This window comes from Dermacentor andersoni, chromosome 6 (genome assembly GCF_023375885.2).
Source record: "Dermacentor andersoni chromosome 6, qqDerAnde1_hic_scaffold, whole genome shotgun sequence".
NCBI classification, from domain to species: Eukaryota; Metazoa; Arthropoda; class Arachnida; order Ixodida; family Ixodidae; genus Dermacentor; species Dermacentor andersoni.
Window position 1 is genome coordinate 25,125,841 of NC_092819.1, and position 24,029 is coordinate 25,149,869.

Below are 24,029 nucleotides of genomic sequence, written 5' to 3' on the forward strand. Positions count from 1 at the left end.
AATCACTAGTTAACTGAAAAATTCACTAAAATTCTCGGCTTCTCTTCATGGGGCATGTCGTAATTGCAAAGTTAAAGCTGGCCAGTAAGTAAAGCACACCCATTTGCTAAACATGCTATGCCTAGTACCAGTTTTGAGGAATATGTACACAACACGCCCGCCGAAACACATTAGTTCTCTAGGTAACACTTGCCCAAGGTGGGAAACATGCAGCTGCATGGGAAGCTTTTGTTAATTGCGACTTAAAAAAAAACAATGCATAATTTCTGAAGTTTTCTATAATTACATGAATTATAATTCATCCACAGAATAAGTTCTAATCCCCATAGATTGTCCTGTTAAGCCCACATTGCCAAATGTATTATTTTTGATAGCCCACATTTGATTCCTCAGAATGCCGATGTAAGCTATGGAAACTCCATGCTAAAAGCCATAGTAGCATTTTTGACATGCTGAAGTGAGGTTTTTATTGTATACAGTTCAGAGAACTAATTACTACACTAACCATATATTTACTGAAATAATAATTCATTAGCTCTTTTTTTTTTTTGAAGGATATACTCTTTATAGTCAGAAATTGAATGAGACACTTTTTCTGGTGCAGGAAGATGTTTGAGCTTTTTGGAGTTAAGAAATAGGCTGTGCATCAGCATCACTCTTTATTTTAACATCAAGTATCTGATGCAGCAAAGATTCTTAAAAATGGCACTTTTAATTACCTCGTCTCATTTTCAACAGCTGGCGAGGTTGGAAGCTGTCATAATGAAGCTGGCCATCCCAGACAGCAGCATGGAGCACTTGGGTGCTGCATTTGCCAAGCCATGAAGAATTGCAGCGCAGTTTCACATTCTCCTCTGTGGTTTCTTCGCTGCACAAAACTCCTGCACTGTTCTACAATACTTGCACTGCTGCGCTTTCTTTTACCGCTCCAGTTCCGAGATGTTTGCATTGGAAAGCTGCAGAAGGAAAAAAAAAGGTCTCTTGTGTTTTCTACTCAAGCCATTGCATCAAATATTTATTTTCTCTGTAATTATTGTATACAAAGAATTTTACCTCGCTGTATCATACAAGGCTTTGTAACTTGGTGCTTCAGCGTTTTTTCACACAATCGCTCATTACACGAGGAAAGTTGGCATAATTGGCAGTGCTCGAGAACGTGCCCTCGAGGCTTTCGCGATTGTCGCATCTGTGTTACCATGCAATGGTGAAAGAGAAACTGATTTGGACTCTCCCCTTTAGGTGCCGTTCAGTTCGAATAAGTCGGGCCTCATTACAATGCAGTCGCCACTGACATGAAAATGCCATTGTTGCATCCAATGCACGTTATAACCATGTATTCATTGCATGCCGATATCGGCAAGAAACATCTTGCTTTGTTACATCCAAAAATGTATTGCGTACCAACTCGCCCAGCTATCGTTTCTTCTGCATTATATATTCGTCACACTGATATATTCCTTCTGTAAGAAAAGTTTGCATTTGTTCGACCAATTTATGACGACATGGTGCAGAAACAAACTGATATCTTCTGAACTGCAGGTACTCTGCAATTGACAAGTGGAGCTAGCATTTGCACTGCCAAACCAACTAACCACGTGTGAATTTCAGCATTCCAAGTTTTGCCCAGTTCACCACACAACCACCCGGTAGCATTTGTTACAAGCTTTTCAATTCACGAGATGTTTGCTAGGGAGATGCTATTTTAATGCCACTCTATATTTAGTTCTGTTGAGGCAATGCTCATTTTGTCATTTTATGTGCTGTCTTCTGTAGCTTGTTTCTTTTTGCTCAAATTTATGTGTTGTGGTAGTCATTGTGCTGTCTCTGCTGTTAATGCCAGCAGGCAAGCAGCTTTAAGCGAATATTTTGGTTGTTTCTTATGTTAATCGTCAAGTTGTCATCGATGCAAAAGTTATTTAATAAATTAAGCTAGTTATTGAAAACCTTCAACTTAATTTTATTCATAAAAGCGAAACTGTTCTTGGATTACAGTGCGAGGCATCGTGTTTTTAGTACATGCAAATCATGTCTCTCCACTCCAGTAACAAGGTTCTGGCTGCAAAGCAGTCACAGTGGAGCCCCAATTATACATCCAGGCATTTAGTGCAGCTTTCTGAATTTCTACAGAGATTGGGCGCAGGCCTGATGATCTATTCATAGGTAGTCAGCACTGGAATTTATGGCAGTGTTATGTCATGTGGTCTAACACATAAAGGAATCTCAGGGCATACAAGTGTTCATGTCCTAGCTAAGACTGCATTTCATTAGCCTCATGGCAACTATTCACAGGTGCACTCAAACGTGGAACTCCAAAGATTGCTGCATTTGAGTGCTACTGAAGACTGTGCATGTCTGCACACATCAAGGCGTGCGTCATTTGAGTTTTCTCATTTCTTTCAATGCCAAACAGACCACTTTTTCCACACTTGCAGTACTACAGGGCCTTGTTCTGTCCTTAAATAATCAAGTGCTTTCTCTGCTACGTTAATGTTGGTGACTAAAAGGAAACCATTTATTTGTTAAGCTGCTTCCAAGTGCAGCACTTCTTCAGTTTGCAACTAGATTACGCATTCAACATTTGTTCATTGTAAGACCATGGATCAAAGCTTATTGTTTTCATTTTGAATTGGTACTTGATTATTTCAGCTGTTTACTCACTGCCCACCCCCTAAGCTTGATCATTGATTCTGCGAGTTCCTGAAGACCGGTATAATTTGGCTTCCATTGTGCCGCTTGTGTCCACAGCTCTTACGAGGAACCACCGCTTGTACCTTAGCAGTTCCTTGATGAGGCAAACTACTTCCTCGAACGAAGGAGAACTGTGGTTTGGATTGGTCCTTAATGTGCTGTGATCTCTTTCGTATTCCATTCGAGCACAAGTCTCATCACGCTGGAAATAAAGCCACGCGTTTATTGGCTACTGAAAGCATCAAACTGCTACTTTACAGCATGCTAATTATTTTGTAATAACATTTGGAGATGGTGGATGCTCGATGACACTCTATCCAGAAGTACCGAGGCCAGTGGGCATGAACCGATCTGGTACAGAAGGCTTGTGCACAACAAGAATACAGAAAGGGCTCAAGGATATTTGGAATACAGCACCAGCTATTTGAGCATTTGCACAGCAAGAGCAGCTGCCTGAACATTCTTCACCCAAAGCTGCTCGTGTCTGTCTGCTTACATTGTTTGTGTATCAAAATGCAGCATGTACGAAAGTAATATACAAATGTGCATATAGTTGCTTGAAGTATCTGCAACATGCTACAAACACTTGAGGTGCATATACTGCAAGGACATGTTGCGCACGCTTGAAGCTGTCCCGCTCAAACACACTGCATCTGGCCTGCACTGTTGCAAAGACATGCACAATCTAAAATTACTTGTACTTGTGCAATGCAATTACTTAGACACAGGACAGATTCAACATCCTTTGAAACCAGCTCAACCCATCTTGAATTTCTATCAGCGGAAGGCTGAAAAACTACTTTTTTTCTCTCAAACATGAGAAAGCTATGCAGAAACGACAGGAACTAAGTCTTTGCCTCATTATAACCACACTGTGTGGAATAACTTTAGCAAACAAGATGGCAGTTACAATGATGGGAGTACTTGTGTTACTTTTTGTTTGAAAGCATTTAATGCGCAAGCAATTCAATAATGTAGGCGAGTGTCTAGGGTGCAATGTTAATGAGAAGTCTAATTCCCGTGTCTAAACTTTGTCCCTGCCAGTTTTGACATGACAAACAGCTCATGGCTTAAGATGTAGCCTGTGAAGGTCACTGCTAGGGGTACGACCAAGTACTTTAGCGGCCGCACTGTGTAGTCACGTGCGTGTTTATTCTTGCTTCACTGTTCATTGTAGCTAGCAGGCATTCCATCCAGTAGACACTCTGCATGTTGTGGCCACCTAGAACATAGCGTGCCAATGTGGTTGTGCTGCTTCAATGCAGCTACGCTGTGACCACAGTAAAACCTTGTAATGAAGAGGGAATGTAGCAAAGTAATAACAAATGTAACAAATGTAGATCCTATTGAAAGCTCTGTGGTTGGAAACATATAAGGCTATAGCGAAGCAACTGTTGTAACAAGAGGAAATTCACACCTCCTTCAATTTCATTGCTGTAAGGTTTTACTGTAGTTTGTTATTGCTTTTGCCTGTTCTATCTAGTGACACCCCCCCCACCCTTTGCCACTCCCCACTTCCTAGCAGATATAAAAGCAGTTGCTCTGTGTGTTCATTTGTAGTGTGTATGGAGAGTGCCAATATGCATGTGCTTTAGCGTAAATGTCTTGTGCTGATTTGTAGCGTGTTTCAGTAGTTTCAAGCTATATTTTTCAGAGCATTCTAGTCAGAACACCTTTGCAATGCTCTTCCAGACATTGTGACCAAGACCGAAGGTGTCCTTCGATTAAATTGACCAAGTGAATTTTTTGGCACCGATGGTCGAGCAAGCGATGAATGAATCTGCAACGCTTCTGGTGCGCAGCTCTCTGGTGTGAACAAAAGATTTCAAGCTTGCTTAATAGCTTGCACATTAATCTTGCACAATTATCAAGAATGTCATAAAGAAGTGTTGATTTAACAATAGCCCAGAAACTCTGAATGCATTGGTTTGTTACGACACCTAGCCAAGATAAATACATGAAGTTTATCTGACAGTGGTGTCTCATTTCTGCTTTCAGTCATTCCAGTAATTTTTTTTTTTTTTAAGCCCAGTGTTGCTGTGTCAATCACAGAATTGTAGTGCTGTAATCGTGGTTGGTCACTTTCAGGGATAGTTTCACTTTCGTGTGATGCAACGTCAAATGTAGCATTTCATTGGAGTGAATAGACTTTCTGTCTGCTGGCTTATCCAATGAAAGTGCACCAAAAGTGATGTCTCCGAAACTGATGGACCATCATTACAGCCCTGGTTGGTGTTGTCATCAGTATGCAAGAGATCATGTGCTGCTAGCATTGTTCTCACCAGTACATATCATGGGCAGGACTTCTGTGACCAAGCTTCAGATGGCAGAGCACTCATTTTCTTTCAGCTTGGATCCCATTTTTAGAGATGTTAAATTAACCCACTTAACAGCAAGGTCTTCTGAAGCTGGCAAAAACTCAAACAATTTGGGAAGTGCTTCCTCGCATCTTAACCAGGGCATTAGGACTTTTACTCCTTTCATAACTGACAGTGCTTGGCGACTACGAATTCACCAAGGTACTGCCACTGCCAAAAGTTTCCAAAGCACCGCAAGCACAACTGCAGCGCTCCCTGGGCCATGAACCGAGCCCTCCGAAAAACTTTCATAGCTTTAAGTCTGTAGTTGTGGAGAAACCGTTTCTCTCACTCCACTGGTTTTTAGGGCACTAGCAAAGCTCCAGAAGACAGGGACAGCAGAGGACAGGGACAGCAGAGGACAGGGACAGCAGAGGACAGGGACTTATGCGCACACTAGCTTCACATTCACAAATACACTGACTCTTCTTTGCCCCCCCAGTCACTGGCTACGAAGTTCTGCTGCTAAAGATGAGGTCACACATACAATTTCCGATTGCTGTGGGAATACTCCAATGCTGGTAAAATGTAATTTATGTACCATGTTTTGGGTGCACATTGAAGAACCCCAGATGGTCACAATTAATCCGAAAGCAATGCACTATGGCATCCCTTATAACCTACTATGCAGTTTTGGAATGTTGAGCCCCATAATTCAATTAACTCAAAGCTCTGCCTCGACTCTGCTAAATGGAGGGCAGCACCAGAGTGGTTATTGCACTTCAGTAACACCCTTAGCGATTCCCTGAACAAGAATTTTGTTACCAGGTTCTTAAGCATCTACTCAAAGGCATTGGAGTGATCACGCAATTCTCAAGCAACTCGCCTTTGCAGGAATTGCTGATGCTTGTCATTTGTGTACAACATCTGCTTCATTCGAAAGGTGGTGCTGTTGTACAAGCTTAATGGAGCCCATCTTTAGCATCGAAGTCATGTTTTGAGAATGCAGGGACACAACATAAGACCGTTCAGCTTGGCAACAATCGCAATAAATTGGTCATGCATACACCTTGCTCTATACTTATCCAAAGTTTTGCGCTGCATGTTCAAGCATTGCCAGGAATAACCTGTGGGTGAGTAACAGTAACTCTCTCACTTTTTTTTTTCATGAAAGAGAAAAAATTGTCATCCACCCAAAAGTAGCATAAAGCTACAAAGAAAACCCATACTGGTTTCTTGGAAAACTTTGCAGTGCAGGAAAAAATTTTGCTCTGGTCCGGGGATCGAACCTGGAACCAGCACCTTTCTGGAGCAGTCACTTTAAGCTAACCAACAGGCTATATTGCAGAGCGAGGCTAAATTAATGACTCAATGCGGCAAACCAGTACTGCAGCAAGTGTGTGTGCGGGGGGGTCATGAAAGGATAAAAGAGGCATTCCCTGTAGCATGAAGTTTACAAATGGCATAAATCATGTGCAAACTCATTTTTCCATAGAAAGATGCCCTCAGGAGCCCCATTCACCCCACCCACTTTTTTTCCCCTTCAGCTTCAATATGCAGACAGGATCTAAAATTCGTAGAGCTTTTCTGGTTTATTTCATCTCGTGTAGGTTTTCTTTTCATAATGCGCTCCAACATCACTCGGTCACATAGAACAACATGCAAACATTAAAAAAAGGCAATCTGTGGATAAGGTGCCCACAGGGCACACCTTTTATGTACATATTGCATCATCAGTTCTATCAAGCGTGATGAAACACGCCTTGAAATGACCCTAAGTGCATAGCTACTGTAGTAATTTGGGCGGGATGTCACAGATGTAGTGTGGCAGATAAATGACAGTATATACCCTACTGCTTCTGTTACAAACTCAAGCTGTCAACACAGCGATTCCAAAGCTCACAAAACAAAGCATTTTGAATCCTTGCACTGCAGTTGGCACTTGTAATGATCACATTTTTGTTCGGCAACAACAAATAATTATAAAGGAGCTCCAGTGTGTGTGACTCAGAGCGGCAGCGTAGCATTTCTGCAAGAGCTAAGAAATGGCGTGCATGTGGCAAACCAAAGCCCATGAATCTTGTCACAAACAAACTCCTGCACCTCCACAACAGTTCTTCATGTGAATATAAGGTGCCCATAATAAGCAAGCTTTAGAGGAACTTGTTCATTAACACCTTTGAGCTGCCCAGCAGATGAATGAAGCTGTCTCACAGTGCCAGCACTTTGAGCAGCATCTAACCCCGAGTCATCCACACAAGCAAGAGCACAAGAAGCTATTTTTCACTCTCCCTGCAAGCGTTATGAGATTATCACATGGAACACAACAGCACAGTGTGCAATGTTGATGGCTTGGTATACACAACACTCCATTTACATTTCAGATTATTCTTGCACAGGTCATCCTACACTGCTGCTCTTTAATGACACTAAAGGCAAATATTAGATCTACCTACAGTTCCACACATTTCTTTTTTCCTTGCACCAGAGGACGATGCCGTCACTAAGAAAGTGAAGACAGTGACAAGAGGTCACCTAGCAAAAATGTTGATGATGTGTCATTCACATGTCAGTGTAGGGCAGGAATCCTGCCTTGCTTCAGTTATTTCCATCCTCTTCCATGTAGTATTCCCCTCGGCAGGTTAAAAAACCCTACACAGAGGTGCTATGCTCCCACATTGTGAAGTAGCATCAACAAGTTCTGCGGAAAAATTCAATAAAATGCCCAAAAAACGCATCGTAAAAAAAAAAAAAAAAATCAATGTAATGCAGCTATTTGTTGCTGTACCTTCAGTGGTGGCGTAAATTCTGTTTCTCAAAGACCACTTAAAGTGAAGCATCAAAATAGGCTACACTAGCTATATTACCTCTTTCATATCCCATTTTCCATTAGTTTTGAGACAATAGCTTATTAGGGCAGAAAGAGGAGACTAACTTTACGCCAGCATTACATGCCCGATTCCAGTTTCGTAATATTCCGAACCCTAGTCGGCACTGGTGTTCAGTGCAAGAACCTCGAAATAAAGACGCAAGCAAGTGGCCTTTCTATTATGTCCTCATCTCGAGCTTTTGTGCTAGGTGCCGGTTTTTGGTTGCACCAAAAAGGCCACCACACAATACTTGCTAAATATGTTGCTTGCCTGGGTTTTTAACTTATCGTCAAACGCCAGTGCAATCCTGCCTCACTGATAAACATCCAACTAGACTCGGCCAGATGCTGGAACAATCCATGGCATTACGGTAAGATGGAGCCAGTCGCACTGCCAGCCGTCTTTCATGTCAGTTCAAATGTAACAAGCAGCTCTGCTAAAAAAAGCCACTCAGTTGGCTTTCCAAACATGTAACCTACCAACCCACATTAGCCTAATATTTGCCCCAATATCCCTTCACAAGGTGTACTGATGCTGAAATATAAACCTTTCAGTTTCCACTGCTGCTGTGAGTGGTAGATATGTCACTGTTTAAAGAATCGCACACTGTAATGAACATTTTGCACGTATAATCTCAAAAAGTTAATTCTCCACCTTCTTTGGTTTCGTGAAACTAGAGGTAGCAGTGGCATGTATGGTGTTAATATGCAGTCTCAAAAACGAACTGCTGTCCTGTGCTTCTCCCACAAAGCTGCAAGCACCTTTTCATTTTCCGCACACCACAGTTTCATATTGAGACCACTTGGAGGAAATGTGGCGGTGCAATCGTTTAACCTGGCAGGTATGATGAATTCAACTACACAGATTTTTCTTCCGTTCTGATTGATACAACTGTGTTATAAAAACCTCTTTATTGGTCTCTGAGGTTCGATAGTGCAGTGTGCTTTCCTCACAATTCCTCTATGGACACTAAAAAGAAACACTTGGCGAGTTTAGACAATTAAGTACCCTTTCTAATCTCTATTATTCGTTAAGTTTATGGTAAAAAGGCTGATTACTAGGAGAAAAAACGAACACTAAAGTTCTTCCCCCCCCCACTTAGCGGCTAAATTCCAACACTGCTACATCAGTAACATTGCGATGTTCAATGTATTTTTTCGTACTTGAGCAGGTGCAGCGCAGTAATAGTTTTTGAAACTTGCTCAGCTCAGTCTGTGGCTCCTTTACGATATAATGTAGTTCAACTTTATCAATGAAAAATTAAGTGTGCCCTAGCAGGTACCGTCAAAATTCATATGGTCACTGCAAGCTGGTGAACGTTAAACCAGCACTGCTACCTGTCTTTTGTTTTCATGTCTTTTCTGGCTTCTCAGCCTCTACCTGTGAAACCAGTGCGTTCCTTTTCTTTTTTGAATTTAGCAGAATACTTTGCAAATGCAGCTGAACTTATTTTTCTATTTGGAGTATTTTGAACAAAAAGCTTGCAAAAAATGTTTTATGACATAACTTTGAACAAATAAATAAGCAATATCAATAATATGCATGCCACTAAATATTAATGATATTAAATATGCAACAACTGCCAAGAAGAAATTTTTTTTTCTGATATGCAGAACAGTCTAGTTCTCTGCAACATTCAGATACAGATAACAGTCAAATATAGTAGCAATAACGTGCTAACATCGGCTGGTTGGTACATGTCTTCAATGAGTAATAGCACTGGACCACAAGACGTGGCTGAGACAAAGCGCTGACTTTCAACCAATATTTTATTGCACACGCAGCAATATATCCAGGGGCTCGAGTAGGCAGGAGGGAGAGAACATGTAGTAGGAATACATCGTCAGAAAGATAGCAACGATGGATAATGTGAAAACAGCACAACTAAATGGTTGCCATCATCCACATGCAAGACACACGAGTTCCTTCGTCAGGAGTGATACCAAAGGCACACTCACGCACATATCGCTTTTCCTGTCGATACTAAAGGCCTTGTATATCTCGGGTGTATGCTGGTCACCCTAGTACTTTAGTATTTTGCATTTGTCAAACAATGTACGACAACCACACCCGAAGCTACGCACAGCTAGGTGGCTGCCAACACACCCCTTCATTAAATTTGAATGTTCTCCAAGGCAGTCATTAGTAAAATGGCCAGTTTGGCCGATGTAGCAACGACCGCATGAGAGGGGGATCTCATATGCTACAGTGTTGCAGCAATCAACAGGCTTTTTTGTGTGTTTCTTATTACAGGTATGAGGCCCTGTGTCTACCTTATTCACTTTGGGCACATGGAAAACTTGTTTGTTGCTGAGAAAACAATTCTAATGCCTGCTTTATGCGCTACTTTTTTATACGATGAGCCACTTGGTGCAAATAGGGAATGCGAACTTTACTCTTTTTGATTGTTGTGTTTGTCACGCCTTGGCTGTTTTAAATCTGCTAAAAGACATTCGGCAATGGTGGACAGTAAATTGTCCAGGTAGCCTGCCATTCGCAATGTGAGCACCTGGGAATTAAAACTGCAGCGCATTGTGTGAAGGCACAACCTCAACAAGGCAGCCCCTAGACAACATTTGGCAATAGCATGCTTCACAAGTTTGAAATGCGCCGAGATGTAAGGTAGGAGGCTCTTCTTGGAACGGAGGGCATACTGCCAGCACGAATGGTCAGATAAGAACAGTTCAAGGTCAAGGAACCTAAGTTTGTTATTATCGGGAAATTCAGTAGTTCTAGTTTCGTCGTGCAGGAACGAAACACGTCAACTCCAGGCAGGCTACACGGAAAATTTGCTGTCCTCCATTGCCGAATGTTATGACTTAGAACAGCTAAGGCGTGACACATGCAACAATCAAAAAGAGGAATGTTCGCATGCAAGAACCGCAGTCATTCCCTATCAGCCAAACTGGCTGTTGTATTAATGACCGCCTCAGAGAACATTTAAATTTAATGAAAGGGTGTGTTGGCAGTCACCTAGCCATGCATAGCTCCCGGTATGATTGCCGTGCAATGTTTGACATTTAAAATACTAAGGTGTTATGGTAACCAGTGTGCACCTGAGATATATCAGGCCTTTCGCATCGACAAGAAAGGCAATATGTGCATGAGTGTGCCTTTGGTATTGCTCCTCACGAAGTAACTCGCGTATCTTGCACACGGATGATGGCAACCATTCAGTTGTGCGAGTTTCACATTATCCATCATCGCTATGTTTCTGAAAATATATTCAAACTATATGTTCTCTCCCTCCTGCCTATTCAAGGGCCTGTCTTGTATATATTGCTGTGTGTGCAATAAAATACTGGTTGAAAGTCGGCGCTTTGTCTGTCTCAGTCACGTCCCGGTGTCCATCCAGCGTTGTTACTCATTTTCCTCAGATGTAGTAGCATTTTGCACCTAAATGAGGTTTATCACTCCCATACAACAAATATGCAGCGAGGAATTGGCTTCAATAAAGTTATAAAAAGCAGCAAGGACACTACAAGCCCTAAAGAATAAGTGGATAAATCTATGTTGTAGTGGCCGTCATTTTGGGACACTAGCACCACATTTCTCTCCAGTAGTAACATCAAGAAACTCAATTCAGTGCATATCGTAGCAAATTTTGCATACCTCACTATGTTTCTTTATGTGCATTGAGACGGCATGCTTGATATTTAGTGTAGAAAGCTCGATAAGTCAAGTAACCGAAATAATACACTTTCTACACTTCCTTCTTGTTCCCTTGTGTTTGGCACTGAATTTTCATAACCATGAATCCAACATTACAACTAGCCCAATTAGCAGTCTTGATTAACTAAAATAATGCTGTCAAAAGCTTACAAACACATTACTGCAGCACACTGCAAGATTCTGCATGGTAAATACATATTGAGTCAGATTTTCATACTGTTTTAAGCAATCTTCAAGGACTGCTGCACTGTGTGCCAGCGTTCGTAAGAAGCCAGATTGCAAATACCAGGGTCCAAAGAGTGAAGACATGATCAAAATACATGAAGTAACTGAATAGTGTTAAAGCACACAACGCTGTCTTTTTTTTTTTTTTCTGTCACACCAGCATCTTTAAAACAACTATAGTGCATTAAAAAAAGTGACTAAGGCCTTTCAACACAAGCACTTGATAGTTAAAGATTTAGCTAGTGATCAGTAACAACAGCTTACCAAGAATGGGACCCATCCACTATCACAGTGGGACGTACTAGTAGGATGCTGACAGTGCACATCGCTCGGGGGGCACTGCTCAGCTTAGCTACACTTGCAAAAGCTCTTCACAATAGACTCGGTCATCACATGAGTCATATTATAGTACTTTTCCCTTTCAATAACACTATGTGTGGCTTTATACACTTTGTAATACTCTGTATACATAGCACTATCAAAAGAAATTATCTTCGGAATGATATCAACTACTGCTCTACGATATACCTACTTCCTGTGAAATACCTTGGCTTGTATGGCAAACGGTAAAGTGTTCGGCAGTGCGACATCTTCTGGCATGCTGCCTCGAGCTGCTCTTAAAGTTGTTTGTTAAAACCAATCTTAAAGTTTCTTTTTCAAGGTTCTAAAACAAGCCCCCCCCCCCCCCCCCCTCGCCAAGAAAGGATAGTTTGTAAACATAGCGCACTACAAAAGCTGCGCTCAAAATTTGGGCATATTCGTGACAAAGTTAAAAGCTTTAAGAGCAACAGAAAGAACAGCTTTTAGCTTCACAAGCAAAATCGCTTTGTATAGAAGTGGCCATTTCAAGGTACTACCTTCACTCCAAAGATGATTGTTGCAGGCACAAATAACATATCTAAAAGAAAATACAAATAAATTTTGCAGGTAAAAAACAGCATGCTGGATATGTAGCGTTCACTCACCCAACACTCACCTCAATTCGTCTGAACAGTAGTAGAAAAAAAATCTGCTAAAAACAAATCCTAATGCCCAGAAAGCTGTGGTTGAATATGCACCTTAATGAAGAAGCATTCTCCAATCTAAGACTGTGTGTTGAGAAACTACAACTTCATCTATTTGTGGCCGCAACTCTCAACCAAAAGCCTCGTTTGTTAATCAGCACCTCAGAATCCCAATGTACTAAGCTATATTATTTTCACGAAACAAGTGACTACGTAAAAAATTAATCTAAGCCATCAGCACTATAAAAGAAGTCGATCACAAGTCTAGAATCAATAACAAGAAGTGTTAATAAAGGCGCTATCTATTGTTCAAAAAAAGCTTATTTGAGCAGAAGTTATAAGTTCATTCCCTGTCGTGAGCACGTTGAGCACACAGCACATTTCTTTCAGTAAGTCGGTGCTCAATCGGTGAATGCTCTGAACTGGTTCCAATCATGCCAATTAAACAGATGAAGGGGGCCCACACTGTTTTAGCCAAGACAAGACAGTTATGTGCAGTCTTTGCTAAGAGAAAGTACAAAACCTGCAGGTCGCCAATCCACACCCTACCAATGCACTTGGCTTTCACTTCCCAGTGCGCCCTTTACCTAAGAGGTGCCTGCTCAGAGTAAGTGCTGCTGCTCACTAACAATTGTGTCTTTTAAAATGTACATGCCCTAAACAGAGGTGGGCAGGAAATGATCAACCATAGAATGGGACCATTCTATCACTTATACCACAAGGTACTTGCGGTACCTGCAACATGCTGCAGGTACTTGCCTCGGCTTCCACAAAGAAGGCACCAGAACAAAGCAGTTATACAATTGTTGGGGAGAGCAATCAACGCTAGCATTAGGCCCAAAAAAACCTCTGAAATATTACCCTTGCCCTACTTTGAAACAATCACTGCCGAATGAAAATTGGCAGGATGCCAGTCAACTGAACTGGTGCTGTACAGTTAGGAAACCCTACTAGCTCCTCTAAGGCAAGGCAAGAAATCCTGCAAACATGTTCACTGTCAGCACTAGATTTAAGATGTTTTGTCTTTTTAAGTCTCGGAACCTGAAGCACAAATGAAAAAAGCCGGTGTTATAAGCAGCAAGCCCGATGGCCGGCACGTTCTGTCAAACCGTCAGCAGCAGCTCTTGGTACACCTACACCATCTTGACCTTGAGTGTTGGCGAGAATGTCCGGGGAACAGCAGACACTGATCACTTTGCTGGGGCAATTTCTGCAGTTCCCATTTTCGCATTCCTGTTTGTCCGGGCAGTTGCATATGTCCGCCTCTGATGCCGAGATGCCCAAGATGTCCAGATCATCCACGTGAACAGTTGCCGGCAACACAGTGGGCACCACTGTAGGCATCACGACTTCCACATCTGGCACCAAGTCATCTACCGCCACTGTTGCTTCTGGCTTGCCAACTTGCGTCGCCAAGTCAACAGTAAGTGTCCGCGGCAGCAGCACTTGTGCAACCTTAGGCGATGCATCACTCTGTCCGGAACCACTACTCACAATGTCCAGGGGTATCATGGCATAGGCTGCACAGAGTTGAAAAAAAAAAAAAGAATACAATCAGCTTTTGCACAGGGATGACTGTACTTCCCACCATGTGAACTTCTTTCTGGCAGAATTCTGCAGCTGAATGAACAAACAAAGGACAGAGAGAGATGAGTTGCAGAGAGTTAGAGTTGCAGGATTCCAGACTAGCCCACTTGTTCAAAGAATGAAGGGCAAAGTTCTGAAAAATCCATGCCTTGCCCCCATCATTCCTATTTTGTCTGAACAATCACACTTGTGTTGCATTCAGCTGTAAGCACCAGATTTCCTTCTAGTATTAATATTAATTCAGCTTTATAGCTCCAGAGCCTCCAGGCAAATCAGTACTCTACATGAATATGAAAGCAAACATAATGTGCCTTCAAACAGTGATTCCTGTAAATGTGCAAGCCATAACCTCAGTCACTGGAATTTGCTGCACTGTTCAAATTGAAGAATCCTCCCAAAGAACTTTAATTTCAGTGCAGGAATAGAAAAATTCCGGCAGAACCCATCTACAATGATTGTCTAAGTTATGCGAGAGCATTCACACAACACACACACATGCACGCACTCACGCACGCAAACACACACACTATTCAAACTCCATTACTTCATTGTTCACTTCATCTATTGTGCATGAGACAGCTATCATAAGACAGTGTGTGGTGAAGTGTAATGCGTACAATTTCACGCCCACTGCCAGCTGTTAGCATTGTGCCAAGGTCGGTACTCGCTTATCATGCCACTCCCCAGGCCCGAGTTCAATTTCTTGCTTTTTCTTTTTTACGTGGCCATTGTTTTGAGGCTAGACAGATACCTAGCCAGCCAGGCTAAACTGAGTGTGGGTCAGCAAATAATGCTCTTGCATTAAAATTACTGACCTTAAGCACAAATCTGGTGTGCCCTTTCACACCCTTATATTATTGCATTCCTGATCGCACAGAGTTAACAAAGCTGTGCTATGTAGCCCCATGCAGCATGTGAGAAATGGCCACAGTGATTACCTCGAAGGGCAGAGCTGCTGCCATCCACTTCCTGAATGGGAACGCTGACTAGTCCGCCGTTGCCAGGACTTGGCTCGGCTGCTGTCGTGCCCACCATGGTGTTGAGAATCATGTGGGCCGTACTATCGTCCACCTCACAGTCTGCAGTCCCCTCTAAGGGGTCATCGATGTCGACGTCCACGCCGTCCAAGTGAAACGTCACCACCTGACCCTGCAGGGGCCAAAATATTGCAACAGGGAAGCAACTGTGGCAACACCATTCACCAGTTTGCGCAGTGCTAAGAAAATTGAAAAAGAAAATGGCAGCAAAATTGCTTCGAATAAGAACGCCATAACTCTAGACTGGTAGGTTACTTAATAAAACCACGTCTGCATTTATATTGAGAAAAATGAATGCTGCCCCCTCCCCACCCGTTAGCAGAAAAAATGAAAGCCAAACATTTTTTTTGTACTTTGCTACCAAACAATGGTGTTCATGATGACAATGTGGCAATGCCATTAGTCACAAGGTTTTTCAATCTGATTTAGATACTCCTTTTCGTGCACAAAAACCCCCAAAGGTTGCCATACTAAGCTTTCATTCATTTTCAAACACAATACAGTCCTGTTTTTTAGAACAAATGCAAGCATTCTCAGCCCGGCCTTCCTGAAACCAATGGGTTCACAGGGAACTGGCTAGGAAATTTGAATGTCGTGTTGACACTTATCTTTAGTATAGTATTCATGTTCTTTCTAGCTTACCCAGCCTCTACACACGGTGAGACAGATCTGCTTGATTTCCTAAAAGTATAGAAATATGTACTATAATGCTTAATACTCATCTCTACTGTTGCTAGAGCATACTGCATCGAGAATATTGCTGAATAGACAAGAAAATTACGGACCTCATCACCCTGTATCCGGTCATGCCTTGCAACGTGAGTCTTGAGGCTGTACTGCGTCGTGAATGTTTTCAAACAGCCATCCTGTGTGCAGAGGTAGGGCTTCTCCCCTGAGGAGCCAATGCACAAATTAAGTTTCTCACACACTACACTGCCTGATTTATCAAATTTTAGCATGAAAAAACTATAATGTAACTGCCACACTGACAAAGATAATGTCACACATGTAGCTAGTAGAAATTGTCACACTAGCTTGTGATCTGTCATGCACTGATTAATTTTCTACGTGACAGTGGTGCAAATGAACATACTGCCAATTTGCATTATTTCCTAAGTACCAATTCGTAGGCACCACATACTTTTTTTTTATTCGCCAGAATTATAAGTGAACCAAAGTAGAATAGGGTATGTTCCAAAGCAGTTATGGCTCGTAGCGACACTGATCAACATACCAAGCAGCATGAATACCAATCATGCAAGCATTTCTATGAGTGAACTATATTCACGTCGCATGACCTATATTCATGTCACATGACAACTTTCAGTTTAGCCATTTTTGGCCACATTGCTCTGCCCCAGAAAGCCAAGAAGTTTTAGTTAACTAAAGCCAACAAACTCTCCAACTTAAGGGGCCTCAACATGCATTTAAATAGTATCAGGCCAACTAAAATTTTTAATCTGTTTGAAAGAACCAGAACTTTGAATTACCCAAGTTTGAGTCATTTAATGTTTACTCTCCTTTTGTTCTCTTTGTTAAAACTGTGCAGCTCCATGTCATCCTTTATGAGAAAGTGAGGAGCAGAAGTGAGAAGCATCCACTATCAGTCTACGACACTGAAGGGCTTGAGCAAGTCTAGGAAAAGTAAGCGTTTTCTTGGGAACCTCATAGTTGGTGGAAAATGACATGTATTTTCTTGTACATGCATATAAAGCTGAGAAGAAACAGCAGTCTGACTGAGCAATGCCAAGCGAGACGACAGACGTTACGAGTGTTTACGAAACTGAAGATTTGCCAATGAAGCCAAACAATTGCAACGAAGTTTAGGTTAAACAACATGAGAAACTCTGAATTTTCCGAAATGTAATGTGAAGTTACAGAGAACATTCATATGGGCTCCTTGTAAGGAAAACCTGCTCAGTTGGCATCACAAAGAAAAATTATTCAGCAACTTGATACACTTAGACACTGACTAGCCAAATGGTCAAGGCTAACTTAATTGATGATAATTAAGCTACACTCATTTAGTTCATCAACTTGAACGATACAGCTGTCTTATATGCTTAGGAAAAAATGCGACGAATGCATTGCTTACCCATACTTCAACAGCAACGAGCCAAAAGTGATATGGCAGGCCTGTATTCTTTTTGTTGGGAGTGTGTACCACCTGTTCATTTCAGATCACCGCTAAAACAAATGATTTGTCGCATGACGGGTCAAAGGTGGGAGTGGTTTACTTGTGACCTCTACAGGTTATCTCTTTTGCTGTTGCAGCAGTGTCATAACAAAGCAACAAAGAGCAACAAAGCTGGAAAGTTCAGCAGGCACCGATACGTTGAAATGCACAAAAGAATCTTACAAAATGTGAGCTTACCTGTGTGGGTCCTTATGTGGGTTTTCAAGTGATGACTAGCGGCAAATGACTTCCCACACCCATCTGCGTCACACCTTGGGAAGAAAAAAAGAGCACAGCTGTTACATGCTATGCTTGACACATACATACATGCCAACCTACATGCACACACGTGCCTCTACTATTTGAACAAAGCCACAGTTATGCCACGATGGCTGCAGCACAACCAATGGTCACTTCACCAGAGCATAACTAACAATTCTAATTTGAACTGTACCTTATACAACTTCAGCTTAATTAAACTTCAGATAATCTATAAAGAAATCTCTCATCACAAGAAGTTTGAAGCTATGTGGGTGGATGACATGCGTCAAAGGTCCAAGCTCCCGTGTGACAAAGAGAAGCGGCACAAACAATCACCTGTAAGGCTTTTCACCAGTGTGAGTGCGAGTGTGCTTCTTGAGGTCGCTCAGGGTGGTGAAGATTTTCACGCAGCCGTCCTGGCCACAGTTGAACGTCTCTCCTGTGTGGATTCGCTGGTGGGCCTTCAGCCTATCACAGAAGAAAAAAGCATTGTTATAGTTGCTGAAAATGTTGCACCATGTTGATGATCACAATGACTAGGCTTCTGAGCTGGTATTGTCTAGCCATGACTAGCTCAGCTAATTTGGAAATTACAGTTGGAAAATTAAACAGTTGGGAATTTGAAAAAAATGCTAGAACTTGTATGGAATATGCTTTTACACCTCTCAGAACGCGCAAGCAGTGGCAGATAAAAAATTGGCATCACTGGCTCCAGCAGCGGTACAGGTGTTGCATCACAAGGTTGCAGGTTTGATTCCCCGCCAATGAAGCAACGCCAGTCAGGGAGTGCAAAAATGTTCGTATGTTCAGATGCATTAAGCATTCCCCGTACGACAAAATCCTGTGGAGCCCTCCACCTGTATGTGATATAAAAGTAAACTACTGTCATTTGTATTCCTCACCGTCTGCTTTCTCATGTGCACAATGTTGCGCAAAGGATTCACCCTGCATTTTAAATTGAAAGTACAGCTTGCTAATCACTTTGTAAACTGCTAACAGACCAACTCAAAACATAATCAGAAGAATAAAAAAATAAGGAGGGTGCCATCGCCTCACCTGTAGAGAGTGTTGAAGGTCTTTTCACAGCCTGAGATGTGGCATTCGTACGGTCGTTCATTCGTGTGTACCCGGAAGTGGATCTTGAGGCTATACGAGGTGAGAAAAGCCTTGCCACAGCCCTCTTGCGCGCACACGAAGGTGTACTCGCCTGCCAGGGAGACGCCAATGCGTTACGCACACAATGAAAATTTTTGGCTCCGTACTCTGAACTACATCTGCCTTTTGGCAACTTCAGAGACAGTAAATGAAACATCTCCCAAAGCTGTGCTCAAAATGACCTCATTCAAGTGCAGGAACACAAAGGTGCCAACTCATGCTATGTGAAGAGCATGGAGTAAACAAGGCTACTGAAAATGGAGGAGCCTCACATGCAAGAATGCTAATGACATGGCCACTAGTGAGCATCACTTCCTGCAGCCACCAATTTTACGCCCAACAGACAAAAAGCAATAAAAGCGGCCATCGGATATGTATACAACCAATGGGCGATATGCAATTTTGCCCACTGAGCAAATCACCCTTCCTCTAATGAACAGCTCATTGTCAATAAATATTATAGTTTCCATCACATCATGCACAATCCATGGACCAGGCACAAGAACACCGCTTATTTTGAACACTGCATAAAACTTGCGAGTTAAAAAGTAATAAAAGCAATTAAGATTAGGACATTGTTCTGTTTGCTAGATGCTGTCATGTACTGTACATCTTCCCAAAAATGTCTTCAGAATATGCAATGCACAAGAAAACACACATACGTTGTGGCCCAAGCACAAATCCTGCAACTTTTGGTGCAGTGTACACATGAGTGTGGGGCTGGCACAGACAAGCTTCATTTACAGAATGCATGATGGCAACAGTACTTGTAAGGACTCACAGGACAAGAAAGACCCGACAAGGACCAGGCGCTTACATTTTACTCAAAGCATAAAACTAGTCATACATCTACTGCATGAAAAATTGTGCACTGGCAATAACTACGTATTTAGACTTCCCCGTTTCCATTCACAAGTTTGCTGAGATGTGCTCCTTCCTTTCAAGTTAACCCTATGCAGAACACTTCAAAATGTTCCCTGTTAGTCTGCATTGCAAGAAGATTGTTTTCTGAAACAGGTGTGCAATAGGACTGCGACAAATGATTTGTGGGTTTCTCCTTCACACCAATGCAATCCATCAGACCTTGATCGCTGACGCACAATTTTATATCCAGTAGATGTATGACTGGTTTCATTTTTTTCAGTAAAACATCAGCTGAAGTCACTGCTTGTCCTTTTCACTGCATATTCTTTTTGGCAATGTTAACATTATGCATTCTGTAAATCAACAGTAACTAGCTTACGTGTCTACTTTTTCAGGCTTCATGCTTTGAATGTGAAACTTTCTGCAGTACATACATTCTAAAAACATTTCTGGTCATGTGTACATTACAATATGTATTCACCAGGCATGTACAGTCAACCACAAAAGTTTACAGACCACAGGATCTCTGGAAATGTTCAATTTCCAAGCAGCCTGTAACAGTAGTCAGCAAAACCGAACATCACAATGTTGTTCACATGTACTAGTAGAGGTTGAAAATGCGAATACTAGACTGCATTGTGTGGCTGCCTAGATATTCAGCTTTTTCTCAAATCTTGTCTTCCGTAAAATTTTGCGATTGACTGCACCTAACATCATAGGACCAGAATAAGAGCTGATCAGTAGCAAGCAAGAACCTACCAGTGTGAGTCTTCTGGTGTGTTTTAAGGTTGCCTGCCGTGCTGTAGGTGCGCTTACAGCCCTCATAGTTGCACCGAAAGCGCTTTATCTCACGTTTTCGAGTCTCTTGGTTCAGGCTCTGAATAGTCAGTGTGGCGTGGGTTGGGTTTTTTGGCATCGGGCTGTTGCCTGGATTGATCTGCATGCAGATCTGGTCAGCCGATATGGTGTGCTGAATATACCTGCAAACCAGCCAGACATGCAAGATAAGATAAAGGGAAACCTTTGTGATTGAAGGAACCAAATGCCTGAACGCACCTTTCCCGCACTGCAATAACATAGAGACATGTGCCTACGATTCTCTACTGCTGCCGACAGGTTGTCATTCAGTACAAGCAGACATGCAGTATTTTTCCATTTATACTAAGGTTTTTATTGTGGTAACAAAGCTGTCCAAGCTGCTGATTACTGCGTGCACTGATTGAAGTGTTTTCACAAGAACAACGGCTGGCCTTTTCTGCCCGTGGACTTGTGAGCAAGCAATATCATAGTGTTCTTGTTTAAAAACATGAAGGTCATTTAATAAACCATATTACAAACCTTTTCTGGAAATGCTTTACAAATACACAGTGTCAGAATGAAACGATGGCTTGAGATTTTTTCATATTTTTTTTTCACAATGATTGAGTAACATATTTTCAATGTTTAGTGAATGTGCACCTGTTTACCTAAATGATAAAATGCCAATAGCAATTTTAAATGCAACATAATCTACATGTTACTATGCAGATGACAATCTCACCCTTCCATATTGAGCGATAAAAGTCACAAAATAAAAGGTGGGACAAAAGTTGTGGAAGTTTCCTGGCAAGCCCTGTTGGCTACAAACATAAATGCAACTACAAACTGATGACTTCCCCTACCACACAGCTCACAGCTGTATATTCCCATATGTTTTCACTCTATAAATCACCAGCTGCTGTCACCGTCGAAACCTATTCTTTAAGGCAACTTGCGACTTTATCCAGGTGCTTACACCTTTACATATTAAAGATGATATTGTTCAGACATGATTATTTGTCAAAATGTACAAGTGCTCTCCTACAATGTACATTTTATGCCTAACAAAAACATGCAATTTAATTGCTATCAGGCCTCCCACTGCCTATAAGGTGTGAGTTTTACTTACTGTCAATTTCACTAATATTAGATAAACGTCTAATTGAAAAAGTTTTGCAGTAAGTGACAAATTTCGTGTGTCACCAGACAGTGTGGGTGCCTAGGTAAGCAGAGAAGACAAGTTTGCTTAAAACACTACGGTAAAGAACACAAGTTTCATAATACAGAAAGAGAACTTCATAGGCACTAACTGCTAAAATCAGGTCTGTATGAATGTGTAGAACGATTTTCAACAGTGCACTGGCACATGCATAAAATTGTTATGTCTTTAGCAGATAGCACCCAACACAAGTTTTGCAAACATGTTTGCAAACATTTGTGAAAACTGTTCTATAGGGCAGTTTGCAATCTGGAAAGAGGAAGGCCGAGCTACATAAGTATACCTATATCGGGCCCCTCGGTTAACCCCCTTTCTTCTCGTTCATAGGTATACCTATGTAGCTCGACTATCCTTTTCCAAAATTGCAATCTAGCAATACCGTGCAAGTGATCCTATATATAGAGAGACAGCAATTTTATTATATCAGATTAGCAAAGGGGAAAGGTTGTTTATAAACAAAATGGCTTAGATCATATAAATGTGGCATTATCAGTGTACAGATGAAGGAGTATTTGATGAAGCCATGGTAAGGCAAACACACCACACATTAATGAGACCTCAAGTGCACGTCCTCACTGCTGGAACAGCACAAAATGTGAACAATTACTGCGCCTACTCATCAAGCGAAATGCCCTAGTGAAACCTACATAGTTACGGCAAACCTGTGTACCCCAGTGCTTTCAACAAGACTATTTTGAAGCAGCGAGACACCTTTGCCAAACATGCAGCAAATGGCGAATTGAACGTTTTATTGTTGGATAGGGGACAACAAAATTACAGCAAGAAACTAAACGGGCATTGTAGTTTCAACAGTAATCAAGCCGAATGAAATATGATCTAGGAGCGCATATTTCGGCGTTCTGACGCTTCTGTCAAATCCTTTTGCGTCCAACTTCATTGTGGTGCTGGAACTATTTTCACTTTCCTCAGACGCGGGTAAAAATGCACTGACGAAGGCCGCCTGTTGCATAACCAGGCGCACTGCCAAGTCGTTTTTCAAACAAGCGGGGGTGACGGGACTGCAAAACAGCTGATCGCACTGAACTATAGTATCTGTATTCAAAACATCTCGGATCATAAACGTTTTCGATGAAATTCCACAGGTTCAAGGACGAATGCGCGTTCCGCTCTTGGCGTATGACGTCGCGTCGTACTTGCTAAGCGGTATCGGCTTTCGTTTCGTAGCGGCAAGTCAGAACGCAAAGGAAAAAAAAAAAGGTCACATTCGTCCTGCGCGGAACAATCGTCCGCCACAGTAATCAAGTTTCGCGGTCTGGTTTCTTGGCGGCAACCACTACGTTCCTGAGATTAGCCTTCCAAGTGGGCAAAACCGAGACGAATGCATTACCGCCAGACAAACGCCGGGACATTCAAGCGGTTCGACCGATGACCGGGTTATCGTGTTCGAGAAGCGCGCCGCAGCTGCTTATTTGAGTCTGTTGTGTGGCATATCTCTAGACGTGACGTGACGCCCAGGAAGAAAATAAGTGCAGGCCGAAATCACTCGAGGAAAACACAACTTTCGAGAGCGATGATAACCATGTTAGGGTAAAAACACTCGCCAACTTCCAAGAGGAAAGTTACCACAGAAGCAATACTCCGTTCATCAATGGCCTGGGCCATCACGTGCACTTCGACATCGTCACAGGGTAGAGCAGTAGCTCAGATTCAAGGCTCACCCCGCATTTTCGTTTTCGTGGTCTTCTTCACCAAAGATACCCAGGTCCTCGGCAGCGTTCTGGCCGTCGTTGGAGTCATCGAAAATGCCGTCTTTCGTAGAGAATATCTGCTGACCGAAGGTAGTATTGTCTAGGCTGTCGTATAGATACTCGTTGAAGCCCACAGTCCTAGCTGTGGGACCCGACGACGACGTATCATCTTCCATTTTTTGGCAGATAGCCCCCACTTCGCGAACACCGATGAGCACAAGCGGACATGAAGGTTTCTTCAGTAGATTCGCTAAAAATACACCACCACACCAGCTTCGCGATCGGCGCGGCCTCTAGCAGCCTAAAATTAGTTTTTGTTTCGTTTTCTAAGAAACCGAAATCTAAAACTTTCAAATTGTACAAAGAGGACAGAGTTATTGAGCAGCATGAATATTTACACCGCCGAATACAATTTGCGTATAAGCAGCGACGTTTGACCTCAATAATCGCAAACAGGGCCCTTCTTA

At 42.2% G+C, this 24,029-nt stretch overlaps 3 protein-coding genes across 3 annotated transcripts in view; 1 reads left to right on the top strand and 2 right to left on the bottom strand.

Annotated features, from left to right (window-relative positions):
• Positions 1 to 4,662, top strand: part of Cep97 (centrosomal protein 97kDa) — a 155,387-nt gene extending 150,725 nt beyond the window's left edge. Inside the window, exon 17 of the mRNA XM_050170422.2 lies at positions 739 to 4,662. Coding sequence (XP_050026379.2) covers positions 739 to 825 — 87 coding nt within the window. The 3' untranslated portion in view covers positions 826 to 4,662. The remainder of the gene's footprint in view (positions 1 to 738) is intronic.
• RpL24 (ribosomal protein L24) overlaps positions 1 to 24,029 on the bottom strand; it is a 493,457-nt gene that overhangs the window by 165,868 nt on the left and 303,560 nt on the right. The window lies entirely within an intron of this gene.
• Positions 6,559 to 23,807, bottom strand: MTF-1 (Metal response element-binding Transcription Factor-1). Its single transcript, XM_050170444.2, has 8 exons — positions 23,533 to 23,807; positions 20,596 to 20,816; positions 18,874 to 19,024; positions 18,154 to 18,285; positions 17,755 to 17,828; positions 16,166 to 16,272; positions 15,282 to 15,492; positions 6,559 to 14,276 (listed from the first exon to the last, which is right to left on the bottom strand). Exons 1-8 carry the CDS (start codon positions 23,736 to 23,738, stop codon positions 13,825 to 13,827), a joined length of 1,554 nt encoding a protein of 517 aa, XP_050026401.1. The 5' UTR covers positions 23,739 to 23,807; the 3' UTR covers positions 6,559 to 13,824.

Coding starts and splice junctions, on each gene's coding strand:
- MTF-1 (XM_050170444.2), bottom strand. CDS start 23,738: ATGGAAGATGATACGTCGTCGTCGGGTCCCACAGCTAGGACTGTGGGC. Junction 17,829..18,153: donor ACTGGTGAAAAGCCTTACAG/GTGATTGTTTGT, acceptor TTTCTTCCCAAG/GTGTGACGCAGATGGGTGTG. Junction 15,493..16,165: donor ACCGGATACAGGGTGATGAG/GTCCGTAATTTT, acceptor TGGCCCCTGCAG/GGTCAGGTGGTGACGTTTCA.